General features: G+C 36.6%; 1 protein-coding gene across 2 annotated transcripts; it reads right to left on the bottom strand.

The window, feature by feature from the left end:
• Positions 1-254: 254 nt before the first annotated feature.
• LOC107491675 (phosphatidylinositol N-acetylglucosaminyltransferase subunit A-like) lies at positions 255-6,756 on the bottom strand. Of its 2 annotated transcripts, XM_016112556.3 has the most exons (9): positions 6,317-6,756; positions 3,138-3,318; positions 2,435-3,007; positions 1,943-2,097; positions 1,653-1,743; positions 1,371-1,487; positions 1,181-1,284; positions 707-797; positions 255-616 (listed from the first exon to the last, which is right to left on the bottom strand). In XM_016112556.3, the coding sequence occupies exons 2-9, from the start codon at positions 3,252-3,254 to the stop codon at positions 536-538; spliced, it is 1,329 nt and encodes a 442-aa protein (XP_015968042.1). In that variant the 5' UTR covers positions 3,255-3,318; positions 6,317-6,756; the 3' UTR covers positions 255-535. The 2 variants fall into 2 exon arrangements, with proteins under 2 accessions (XP_015968042.1, XP_052118652.1); XM_052262692.1 differs by lacking the exon at positions 6,317-6,756 and having other exon boundaries at positions 3,138-3,475.
• Positions 6,757-13,489: the final 6,733 nt, after the last annotated feature.

Genomic DNA, 13,489 nt, shown 5'->3' on the forward strand with positions numbered 1-13,489 from the left:
ATATATTAAAAAAACAAAACCATTAAGTGTAAGTTAACAGGTCAAGCCAAATTTGTAAAGCAATTTAGGCAGTCAATTAAACTAGCCCAATCAATAAGCATACATATAGAATCAATATAACTATCTCAAACATAATTTTCATTGCATGGAAGAGAGGATCTTTCTTGTGGGACTATTTCCGAGGAACAAAAACTGGAAGTCGCAAATTCTCGTGGAAGAAAGAACCTAAAGTCCTAAACTCTAAGCACCTCAGAAAAAATAAATAAATCGTGATTTCAATTCCAAAGACCAAATTGACATGTTTGATTACTAAACAAAGTAAATGCTAACACATTGACACTATGTCACTAACAAAGCTTCTACCTTGGCTCACTACAATCTAAATGGCAATCCACATGCTTCATGCCTCTGATTTTTGGTGCAGAAGCTGCCTAGTCCAGCGATGCAACGAAGCCAACTGAACAATAAAATATCCTCTTTGTATCCTGCATTGCAGACTAGACGGTAATGAAAATTCAGTATCACAATACGCGTTTCATTTGGTTTCTTGCAATGTCTCTTTGTTGGAGATGTGTGGAAGAGTTAAATCTGGCATCTCCTCAATGTCCTCTGCAGGCTAATAAAGTAGAAATGCAAGTAGTATGCTTATAGGCTAAAAACATAAATAAGCTAAAAATGGCAGGCATATCTAAGGCCACTAGCTTACCTGCCATAGTTCCAATAGCCGCCAAAACAAAAAATCAACTATCATAACCAGGAAGAACAGCTTGCCTGCCCACACTCCGCAATAAAGGTATCTGACAGAACATAGACTATCAGTTTCTACTAGAACTAGCCCCTTCATTCCTTAAGTAGGCTTTGATATCCAATTGACATCAATCTTTGAATGGAAGAGAAAAATCCAGAAATAATAATCAGCTTCATGTTCTGTTTCTTAATTTAGTAATCCAAAAAACTGTCCGCATAGCAAGAATAAATATAATAGTGTAGATACTAAATGAAAAACCTAATGATTCCTTGCTTTGCCAGCTACCAACCCAACTAAACTATGTTAGAAGCAGAACAAGTAATCAACAAATCACATAAAAAGAATAAAAACCAGATTTTCCTTTACAACTTTAAAGTGAAAAGTATACAATACCATTACAATCAAATTCAACATATAATGTTAAGAACGTACCGTGAGACCCGTTCAAGTAGATTTTGATTGGGGCACTTCAAAGCATGATCATATACAATTTCAGTCCTTTTGGCAACATCATGCCAGTTATAGAGTTCCCTCATCTACAAAAAGGAAAAAAGAAAAAAAATTAAAAAAGAACTAGTTTTTACCAATTGAATCAGGGACGTATCCCTCAAACAACAATCACCCAGTGGTGCATGACTTGTGGATCAACTTTTGGCAGCATTGATATTGCCCTTTCAATTGCAAGCACCATATCACCAGGATCAGGTTCTGCCAAAATGATCATGTCATCTGGTAAAACCTATACAGCAAAGAAGTGAATCCATATCAATCCTTGCAAGACAGCATTCCAAAATTGTGGAATTGGAAAGAAACAGATTTTTGTAAGAAAAATTAAACTAATTAAAGAATAAAGAGCATTTATTCTCATATACTGAACAGGTAAAAGAAGGAAAGTTGCACCCACCTCGGGAACTCCTCCAACACGTGTGCTAACTGTTAACAATCCACAACTAGCAGCCTCTAATATGGCTATACAGAAAGCTTCAGTTAACGAACTGAAATAATTCAAAAATTATTAATGATTGACAATAGATATGGATTGTAAAATGACCTTAATGTTGAAGCTCTCAAAATGAAAATAACATAAGCTTCCAACATTGCTTGAATTCCAAAATTAGACAACATGGTGACATGTACAAATTCTAATATCATCATTGGAAAGCTTAAAAGGAGGAAAATATAAGGAAGCTGAACCTGTTTAAGAAGATGTGTCCTGATATTAGAACAGATCGGACTTGTGTATGTGGCACGGCTCCCAACATTTCAACTCGATCTTGAAGAGAATGTTTTTCTCTCATCTCCTCCAACCACACACGCTTAGGTCCATCACCTCCAACAATGAAACGAACCTACAATTCCAATTATCATCAGAAAGCAATGTGCAAACTCCTTGGGAATGTTGTGGCCTCTCAAAGAGGTTCTATAGGTACTTCACATATTTAACATCCCACTACAGCTTTGAAAAGCAGCATTTAGACTTTTACACAAAAGCAATATAACTTATACAGAGCAATAGGGCAAGAACCATAGAGAAATTGAACCAAACAAAAACATTGCAATTTGAAGTACGGCAGAGAAAGGTCAAACCATTCCCACAAGGGACCTTAGCATGGAATTACACTCGAAATATGTCATGCAAGAAAAACCAAAAATATTTTTCCTTTTTTTTTTCAATCATCTACTCACATTGGGATGCAAACGGCATACATCTGGAATGACTTCAACAAGCAAATCTGCTCCCTTGCGATAAACCAACCGGCTAATAACAACAATAACAATCTCCGAGCGGCTCGGCTGCACCACCGCTGGCTTGAACATTGCAGTGTCCACAACATTAGGTATAACAAAAACCTTCTCCGGGGGCAGCCCCGACCGCAGCACTGTATTCTCCTTGCTCGTATGCGAAACACATATGGCCTGACTCACATCAGCCAATGTAAACTGCAAGACCTTGTTCATATGTATGCTTCCAGCATCCGAAAATCCATAGAGAGAATGATCCGTGAATACAACCCTGTACCCCATGGTTCTAGAATGCATGAGAGCTTCATGACAGAGAGTGGAAAATGCTTGATGTCCATGGACAACAGTGATTCTTTCTCGAATGAGAATGGTTCTAATAATGGGGAGTGAGGGAAATAGGGTTGGGAATGAATTCTGCATAACAAAAGGCCTCCACGGAACATAGTAAACTTTCAAACCACAAGTCATGTATCTAACCCCAGATCGGTTTCCATATGCATGAGTTACAACCACTACCTGAATTCGATAATACTCGTATCATATATTTTTCTTTCAATTCATAGAAATTACGAAAAAGAAATTAACAGCATAAGCAGAAAATCATTTACTAACAAATTGATTGAATTACAGAGAATGTGATTATGACCTTGTGGCCTAGCTTGAGTAAGCACTGAGAGAGATAATAGATGTGGTTCTCGACGCCACCAAAGTTGGGATAGAAAAAATCAGAGACCATCATGATTCTGTGCTTTTTTCTATCCATTGATTAACCTGCGAGGCCAGTCTTGACACTCGTTCGTTGGGATTATTGGAGAAGACGCCTGAGACTAAAATTTGATTGGGAGAATTAGAGAAACAAAACACACGTGAAGAGAAGAGAAGATGAATAAGAAATAAGATTGTGAGTGAAGTGTCTCCCAGACCCAACCCAATCATAGAGTTTTTCATCCAACGGGGGATATAATTTATTTCATTTGGGCCTTGCTAGAGAATAAACACACGAGCCACCAGACCTGACACGGCGATCCATCTCTAGCGAATCTCGCCGGGAACAGCGCCTCGTCGAGACTTGCGGAGAACGCGAAGTCGAACGCACCGTCGATGAACGGCGGCGAACTAGTGGTTGGCACCGGCAGAGACGCAGGGAACCTTAGAAGAGAAGAGAAACAGCGGTTGGAGGCAGAGGAAGATGGTGAGGCTGCGGTCATCAAATGAGGGTGTTTAACTTGATCTCCTCTCCTACTCAAGGTTCTGAGAACCGGACCGGTCATCAAACCGCTCTAGTCACTGGTTCACTGGTTTATTGGTCCAACTGGTTCAACCAGTGGTTCAACCGAAAAAACCGTTTTAGAATAAAATAATAAATAAATTATAAATATGCAAGTATTAAGTTGAGGGTATAGGGTAGTATGAAATTTTTCCAATGGAGTGGTAAATTACTTTTTTAGGATTTCTTTTTTTTTTATAGTAAATACAAAATTGCCAGATGAAAGCATGATACCAAGCAAGTACAATTCCTCATCAGTACACAAAATGTTAAAAGAAATATCTCACAAGAATAGGAAGAATATCAAATGAATTATCATAAATCCAACTAAAAAAAATAAACATAGTACTTGGATGAACAAATTTGATAACATTATTAATAACAAAGTTGGCAGTGGACTACTGCTAGAAAGACTTCACCAAATGAAAGAGCATGCAGGCTTTAAGAGACAATAGACTTGGATTTGTGCAGCAGCATTTTGGATGAGTTGCTTTGAGGACCATTTGGCGAAACTAAGCTTTCTTGGTGAAATAAGTGCTCATAACAAACTAAGCTTTCTTGGTGAAACTAAGTGCTCATAACAAACAGAAACAGTTTCTCAAGATACATAAATAAGTGCTCATCCTCTGAAAATAATCATTTGAATTGGTACAAGGCAGGAAAAAATGACCATAAGTCTCTTTACCCAAGTCAAAATAAACAACTATATCTGAACTCAACAATCAGCCTTCAGCACCAAACATTACAAAACATTAACCAATAATCACACTAAACCTGCAACCAGCAATTACAAAACAGCAACTACAAAACAACAACAAACATTGTACATTATAAAACATTCCAAATCAGTGATGACACTAAACCTGCACCCAGCAACCAGCAATTACAAAACAGCAACAAACATACAAAACATTACAAAATATTACAAGAAAATTTGAACAAAAATTTCAGAAATTAAAAGAAAGAAGAAGAACCGAGCATTCAGAAATTAAACAAATAAGTAACTATTTCAACAAATCAGTAACTATTTCAACAACAAATTAAATACCAACAGCAGCAATGCAGCATAACAAATCACTGATCGCAAATTTCAAATTTAAAACACTGATCACAAATTAATTAATTTCAGATTCAAAAATCACAAATCACTCATCAGACATTCAAAATCAAATTCATAACACTGAAACAGCTCAAAATAAAAAACAAATTTCTTGATTTTAGCTAAGTAATTTTTGGTAGAAAGACTCGGTTTCTTCACACTTTTTAGCTTATTCTTGAATTGTCTCAATTTTGTTTTGTTTGAACTTTGAAGCAATGAAGTGCTGCTACAACTTGAATATTTGACTAAATGCTTAAAAGACTGAATAACAAAAGACTAATACACAAATTTAAAAAAAAATGAAAAGCTGATTGAAACAGGGGAAAAAGAAATCCAAGGGTCACTTTCGCTCTCATCCAAGGCTGTGCTGGATTGGAAACAACCAAAAAACCTGAAGCAGCTTAGGGGTTTTTTGGGTTTGACCAAGGTTGCGAGAACCGGACCGGTCAATGAACTAGTCAAGTAACTGGTTCATTGGTTCAATAGTTCAACCGAGGTCGAACCGTGGTTGAACCAGTTTAGTTAAATATAACATAAAATTATTAAAAATTCAAAGTGGCACATATTGTGAGATAAGGTGCAGAGCAATTAAAGCATTGTATGAATTAAAATTGGTCGAAGCTTGGTTCTTTCATTTAAGTTTCTCAATCTTCATGTATATATAACGCATTAGCAACTTCTAAGCTTGGTCAAACAATATCAGTTCCAGATATAACAGAAGATAATGATCCATTATAGGCTACCTAAATTTGAGGCCACAAATTTTAGTATGGTGCAGGGAGAAAAAGAAATCAGTATAGTCTTCAATTTGAACTAGAAGAAGCAATTCCACAGCACAGTAAGGAGCTCAGAATACACAAAAACTGAACAATTAAATTAACTAAACAAAAAAAAACACAATATAAAAGCATGAATAACCTTTATAAATTAGGTTTCCATTCCTGAATTTTCCATTTGCATAAATTAGGTAATCTTTTTGTTCTTTACTTCTTAACTTCATTCTCTTTTTCTATGAATAAACTACTCCTTGTTTGAACTTCATCCAACCCTTATTTTAAAGCTATATAGTAAATCCAATGCAGAATTGTAGCAATGTTTCTCTTTTGAATCAATGACAGCAAAATAACAATTTACCAAAATAACAAGTAACAGATTGGATTTATAACCCAATCTGGCAATCTCAGTAGAATTAATTCAATATCAATCTCAGCAAATATAATCTCAGCATAATTAATAAATTAAACTTAAAAAAAGTAAATTTATAACTCAATCTTAGCAGAATTAATTCAACATCAACTGACTGAATTCAAATAAAACTTCAGAAAATGAATATCTCAAAACTCAGCAGAATCATCAATAATATATCATATGTATATTCAGAACAAAATAAAGAAGAAAACAATGTAATACAATTACAACAAATTGAACATTATTGAAGAGGATAAAGGGGAGGTTTTACGTTATCTGGATTGCCAGCGAAGGAGAGGAAAAGACAGCATAGAGCCAGCGAGATAGAGAAATTCAAATTGGGAATTTTACTAACGTGAAACAGAGAAGCGACGACAGTGAGACACGGTGCGGAGCAGAGAGGCAGCGACGACAAGACTGGCGGGGAGACGAGAAGGGGCCACAGCAAAAAATGACGAGGACGTGAGAAGAAGAAACGACACGGCAAGGAGGGGAGAAGCAGTGACGACCCACATCGAGGATTGGAGAAGCGGCAACGACCAACGATGAAGAGCAAAGAAGCAGCGACAAAGAGAGCTCGGACAGAAAAACGGCGATGCCAACAACATCCCCGAACCGACCTTAGCTTCTGGCGACGCGAGGAGAAGAGCAGAATGAAAGGGGAGATGGTGATGGTGGCTCTGATAGGGGTTTCGCCGTTTAGGAGAATCTAGGGTTGGTGAGGGTGTGTTTGTTAGAGAAAGAAAGGGGGATAACTCGGCATTGGGTTTTTGTTTTTTCTCTGGAATCAAAACGGTGCCGTTTTGATTATTGGATCAGCGAACCGGGACTTGCAAAAACCTGGCCAGTTTACTCGGTTTGTCGATTAACCACCGGTTCATCCGGTTTTTAAATCGGTTTTTTGCAGGACAGTTCTAAAGACTAATCGGACCGGCCAAATGACCGATTTTCGGTTAATTCGGTCGAACCGGCCGGTCCGGTTCGGTTTTCAGAACCTTGGGTTTGATAGCTCAAACTCAAAAACAAATTCACTAACCTTCCACCGACAGCAGGACGACGACAGCGACTCGACAGCGCAGCAGCTGGAAGCCTTGAACACCGAAGTCACCGACGAAGATAGGACGACGTGCCGAGCTAGAAAGCCTAGAAGAGAAGGTCTGGCCGCATGGATTTGGGACAGGGGAAGGAGGTGGATTGAGAAGTAGACAGTGGATGAAAGACCGCGGCGAGTAGGAGGATTGAGAAGTAGATAGCTGCGCAGCAGAGAAGTGGAAGATGGCTTGAATGAGAGGAGGAGAAAACGGTGGCACTTGCGATGATTCTTCCTCTATGTGAGCGCGACGGCGGCGAAAGAGAGCACCTTCGAAGCTAGAAGCCTTGAACAGAACACGAAAGAAGGAGACACCGAGAGAAGGAGCACCTTCGAACGGGACAGTGGCTGCGGTGAAATAGAGCTAGCACCGGCGGGACCATGGCAGCGCAAAAGGGAGGGACTGAGCTCGCCGGCGTTGAGAGGAATGGCTAGCTCGAGGGTGATGGGAAGGACGAGGGAGCGTGTGCTACTGCGCCGTTGGAGATAAGGAGTGGGTTAGGGTTGGTAACGCAAGAGTTGGGGAGGGGGTTACTGAAAGCTAAACATGCGTTTTGAGTGTTTTTGGGCCAAGCAAAAAACCGGCCGGGTCCCGGTTCGGTTCGACTGACCGGTTATCAGCCGGTTTAGCGGTTCAACAACGGTTTTCATTTTTTCAGTTTTAGCATAAAACTGAATCGTAATTCTCACCGGTTCACGGTTTAAGCGATTCGACCGGGCGGTTCGAACCGGTTTTCAGAACATTGCTCCTACTTGTATATTTGCTGTGGAACTTTCATCCAGGTGTCAGCCTCACAAATTTTAGGAAGAAAGAAAAAGGAAAAGAAAAGGTAAACCACAGGGCTCCTTTTCTCTCTCTGGTCTGCTTCGTCGCACTTCATGTCGTGCCGGCTTTCCAAAAATGGCGACGGCGAACACTTTCCATTTGTTAGATGACGACGCCAAGGACCCTTCACAGAAAATTGCCACAGCGGCACCGGCGTCTCCACTCAAGAAAGGTTCAGCTGCGGCCGCTCAGCAGCAGAAGCAGCAAACTCAGTTGCCTTCTCAGGCTGGTGAGCATTCTATTTTGATTGATTCATTGGTTTATTCCTTTTTTCACTTCTCTTTTTGTCTTGTTTGATTTAATTTTTCATATATTTTTTTTGTATTTGTTGAAACTGTTGGGCTTTTCATTTGACATGTTGGCTTTTATTGATGGGTTTCAATAGTGAACTCAGATTTATATGTTCGGTGTTTTTTTTTTGTCGTTCTATATAAATTCATAAATTGCCGCCAATGAGCCATAGCTCACACGGTATTACGCCCCCTCCCCATCTCAAAGGTCTCGGGTTCGAGTTCTACCAGCTGCAACTGAGAAGAAAAAATTGGTAAGTATGTGAAGAGTGTGTGGGTGTATATTGTGTACCTAAAATTGAGGGTTGTCCAATTCATTGGGGTACCTAGGATTGAAGGTTGTCCAATTCACCGACCAAAAAAATTCATAAATAAGTAAGATCTCTGGATGATCATGAACCCTAAAACAGTTTTTAATAACGGAAATGTTTGGTAGTAAAAAAATCAGCAAAAAACAGCCATAACTTACATTATTTAGCATTCATTAATTGTTGCGACAATTAATGAATGCTAAATAAGATAAATTCTTGCTGTTTTTTTTATGAGGCCTGCTACACATACAAGTCTTTTTGGCTTACAAGTCTTACAAGTTGGCACAAGCCCAACAAAAAATACGCATTACACTCCTACATTCAAGAGTAAATAAATAAACGCACGTTATTCAACCACTTCCTGTTTCCGAAGCGCGTTACTCACCATGCATTATAAATGACTCTTCTTCTTCTTTCTCCATGAAAACGAGTTTCTTGCCAAATTTGAAGATAATGGAACTTCAGAAATACACCCAAACGATTACAGAAATACACTCAAACGATTATAGAAATACACCCAAAAGATTACAGAAATACACCCAAACGGTTACAGGAATTCACCCAAACGATTATAGAAATACACCCAAATGATTACATAAATACACCCAAAGGATTACAAAACTACATACAAAGGATTTAAGAAATACACCCAAAATTCGTTGAAGTACACCTCATGCATAATTCAGAACTCTTTCTCTTTCTCTTCCTCATCTTCTGCTGCTTCTTCTTCTTCAAAAATGATTTCAGAGCTTGATGTCAAAAAATAATGGAAATCGAGAATAACGAAGAAAAAACAGAGAGAAAAGCACGTAAATGAAGAAGGAAAAAGAGAAGGCAAGAAACAAAAGAAAAGAAGAAGAAGAAGAAGAAGAAGAAGAAGATGAAGAAGAAGAAGAAGAAGAAGAGGAAGAGAAAAAAGAACGTGCAGCAAGAAGAAGAAGAAGGTGCAGTGAAAACGTGCAGTAACGGTTGAAGAAGGAGAAAGAGAAGGCAAGAAAAAGAAAGAAAGAAGAAGAAGAGGAGGAAGAGGAAGAAGAACGTGCAGCAAGAAGAAGAAGAAGGTGCAGTGAAAACGTGCAGTAACGGTTGAAAAAGGAGAAAACCCTAGGAAACCGTAGAAAAACACTAGAAAAACCTAGAAAAACACTAGAAAACCTTAGAAAATCATAGAAAAACTCTAAAAAAGGGTAAAAAACCCAAGAAAAACACTAGAAAAACCCTAGAAAACCCTAGAAAATCCTAGAAAAACCCTCAAAAACTATAAAAAACACTAAAAAACTCTCGACAACCCTAGAAAACCCTAAGAAAATCATAGAAAACCCCAAAAAACCCTAAAACCCTAGAAAAATACTAGAAAATTGTAGAAAATCATAGAAAACCCTAGAAAATCCTAGAAAACTCTTAGAAAACCCTAGAAATCCTAGAAAACCCTAGAAAACTCATAGAAATCCTAGAAATCATAGAAATCCCTAAAAAACCCAAAAAATCCTAGAAAACCTTTGAAAATCCTAAAAAATCCAAGAAAACCCTAGAGAAATCCCTAGAAAATCCTAGAAAAACCCTCGAAAACCGTAGAAAACAAAAAAAACTCTCGAAAATCCTAGAAAATCTTAAAAAAACCATAGAAAACCCTATAAATCCAGAGAAAACCTTAGAAAACCCTAGAAAACTCCTAGAAAATTCTAGAAAATCGTAGAAAACTATAGAAAACCCTACAAAACTCCTAGAAAAACCTAAAAATCCTCAAAAATTCCTAGAAAGACCTTAAAAAAACTTAGAAACCCTTAGAAATCCCTAGAAAACCCTACGAAACCTAAGAAAACTAAACCCAAGAAAATCCCAGAAAACTCTAGAAAATACTAGAAAAACCCTCAAAAACCATAGAAAAGCTTAAAAAACTCTCGAAAACCCTATAAAACCCAAAAAAAATATTAGAAAATCCTAGAAATCTCTAGAAAAGCCTAGAAAATTCTAAAAATCCCTAGAAAATTCTAGAAAATCCTAAAAAACCCTAGAAACCCTCAGAAAATCCCTGGAAATCCCTAGAAAAACCTAGAAAAACCTAGAAAATCCTTAGAAATCCCTAAAAAACCCAAGAAAACAAAAAAAAATCCTAGAAAACCCTAGAATATCCTAGAAATACCCCAGAAAACTCTAGAAAATCCTAGAAAAATCCTTGAAAATCCTAGAAAACCCTAAGAAAACTATAGAAAACCCTATAAATCCATAGAAAACCTTAGAAAAACCTAGAAAAACATGAGAAAATCATAGGAAATCATAGAAAAACATAAAAAAAAACCCTAGAAAACCATAGAAAACTCCTAGAAAACCCTCAGAAATCCCTAGAAAATCCTAGAAAATTCAAGAAAATCCTACAAAATCTTTGAAAATCTTAGAAAACCCTATAAAACCCTAGAAATCCCTAGAAAACCCTTAGAAATACCTAAAAAACCCTAGAAAACCCAAAAAAACACTAGAAAACCATAAAAAATCTTAGAAAAACCCCAGAAAATCCTAGAAAATCTTATAAAAACTCTTGAAAACCATAGAAAACCCTAAGAAAACCATAGAAAACCCTATAAATCCATAGAAAACCCTAGAAAATCCTAAAAAATCCTAAAAAATCTTAGGAAATCGTAAAAAACTATAGAAAACTCTAGAAAACCTAGAATACCCTCAAAAATCCCTAGAAAACCCTAAAAAACTCAAGAAAATCCTAGAAAACCCTAGAAATCCATCGAAAACTATAGAAAACTCTAAAAACCCTCGAAAACCCTAGAAAATACTAGAAAAATCCTAAAAAACACTCGAAAACCATAGAAAAACCCTAGAAAACACTAGAGAATCCTAAAAAACCCTTGAAAACCTAGAAAAACCCTCGAAAACCCAAGAAAATCCTCGAAAACCCTATAAAACCCTAGAAAATCCTAGAAAAACCATCGAAAACCATAGAAAACCCTAAAAAACTCTCGAAAACCTTAGAAAACCCTAAGAAAACCATGGAAAACCCTGTAAATCCAAAGAAAACCCAAGAAAAACCCTCGAAAATCCTAAAAAATCGTAGAAAACCATTGAAAACCCTAGAAAACTCCAAGAAAAACCTAGAAAACCCTCAGAAATCCCTAGAAACACCTAGAAAACCCAAAAAAATCCTAGAAAACACTTGAAGATCCTAGAAAACCCAAGAAAATCCTAGAAAAACACTCTAACACCATAGAAACCCTAGAAAAACCTAGAAAACTCCTAGAAAAACCTAGAAAACCCTTAGAAATTCCTAGAAAACCCTAAAAAACCCAAGAAAATCCTCGAAAATCCTTGAAAATCCTAGAAAACCCAAGAAAACTCTAGAAAAACCCTAGAAAACATTAGAAAATCCTAGAAAAACCCTAAAAAATTATAGAAAATCCTAAAAAACTCTCGAAAACTCTAGAAAACCCTAAAAAATCATAGAAAACCCTATAAATCAATAGAAAACCCTAGAAAACCCAATAAAACCCTAGAAAACACTAAAAAATCCTAAAAAAATCCTAGAAAACCCTAAAAAAATCCTAGAAAATCCCTAGAGAATCCTAGAAAATCCTAGAAAACCATAGAAAATACTAGAAAACCCCTAGAAAATCCCAGAAAACTCCTAGAAATCCCTAGAAAAACCTAGAAAACCTTAGAAAATCTAAAAAACACCATAGAAAATCCTAGAAAAACAATCGAAAACACTAGAAAATCATAGAAAATCCTACAAAAACCATAGAAAACCTACAAAAACCTAGAAAACCATAGTAAAGCCCTAGAAATTCTTAGAAAACCCTAGAAAATCCTAGAAAAATCCTATAAAAACCTAGAAAAACCCTAGAAAACCTTAGAAAATCTCAAAAAAATCTAAAAAACCTAAGAAAACTCAACAAAACCCTAGAAAAATCCTAGAAAATCTTAGAAAATCCTAGAAAAACTTTAGAAAACCTAGAAAACTCAACAAAACACTAGAAAAACCCTAGAAAATCCTAGAAAATCTTAGAAAAACCCTAAAAACCTCAAGAAAACTCAACAAACCCTAGAAAAATCCTATAAAACCCTAGAAAATCCTAGAAAAACCCTCGAAAACCATAGAAAACCCTAAAGAACTCTCGAAAACCCTAGAAAACCCTATAAATCCATAGAAAACCATAGAAAACCTTAGAAAATCTTAGAAAATCGTAGAAAACCACAGAAATCCATAGAAAACCCTAGAAAACTCCTAGAAAAACCTAGAAAATCCTAGAAAACCCTAAGAAATCCCTAGAAAACCCTAGAAAACCCAAGTAAATCCTAGAAAACCCTAGAAAATCCTAGAAAACCCTAGAAAATCATAGAAAATCCTAAGAAATCCTAGAAAACCCTAGAAAATCATAGGAAAATCCTAGAAAAACCCTCGAAAATCATAGAATACCGTAAAAGACTTTCGAAAATCCTAGAAAACCCTAGAAAAATCCTAGAAAATAATAGAAAATCATAGAAAACCCTAGAAAACCATAGAAAACCCTAGAAAACCCTAGAAAACTCCTAAGAAAATCATAGAAAACCCTATAAATCCAAAGAAAACACTAGAAAATCCTAGAAAATCTCTAGAAAATTCAAGAAAACCTTAGAAAACCCTAGAAAATCCGTGGAAATCCCTAGAAAACCAAAGAATATCCTAGAAAAATCCCAGAAAAACCTAGAAAATCCTAGAAAATTCTAGAAAAACCCTTGAAAGCTGTAGAAAACCCTAAAAAACCCTCGAAAACCCTATAAATTCATAGAAAAACCCTAGAAAATTCTAGAAAATCGTAGAAAACCATAAAAACCCCTAAAAAACCCTAGAAAACCTTAGAAAACACCTAGAAAAACCCAGAAAATCCTCAGAAATTCTTAGAAAACCCTAGAAAACCCAAGAAAATCCTAGAAAACCATT

Source organism: Arachis duranensis, chromosome 6 (assembly GCF_000817695.3).
Source record: "Arachis duranensis cultivar V14167 chromosome 6, aradu.V14167.gnm2.J7QH, whole genome shotgun sequence".
Classification (NCBI taxonomy): Eukaryota; Viridiplantae; Streptophyta; class Magnoliopsida; order Fabales; family Fabaceae; genus Arachis; species Arachis duranensis.

Coding starts and splice junctions, on each gene's coding strand:
- LOC107491675 (XM_016112556.3), bottom strand. CDS start 3,254: ATGGATAGAAAAAAGCACAGAATCATGATGGTCTCTGATTTTTTCTAT. Junction 1,488..1,652: donor GTGTTGGAGGAGTTCCCGAG/GTGGGTGCAACT, acceptor TTTGCTGTATAG/GTTTTACCAGATGACATGAT. Junction 617..706: donor GGCTATTGGAACTATGGCAG/GTAAGCTAGTGG, acceptor CTACTTTATTAG/CCTGCAGAGGACATTGAGGA.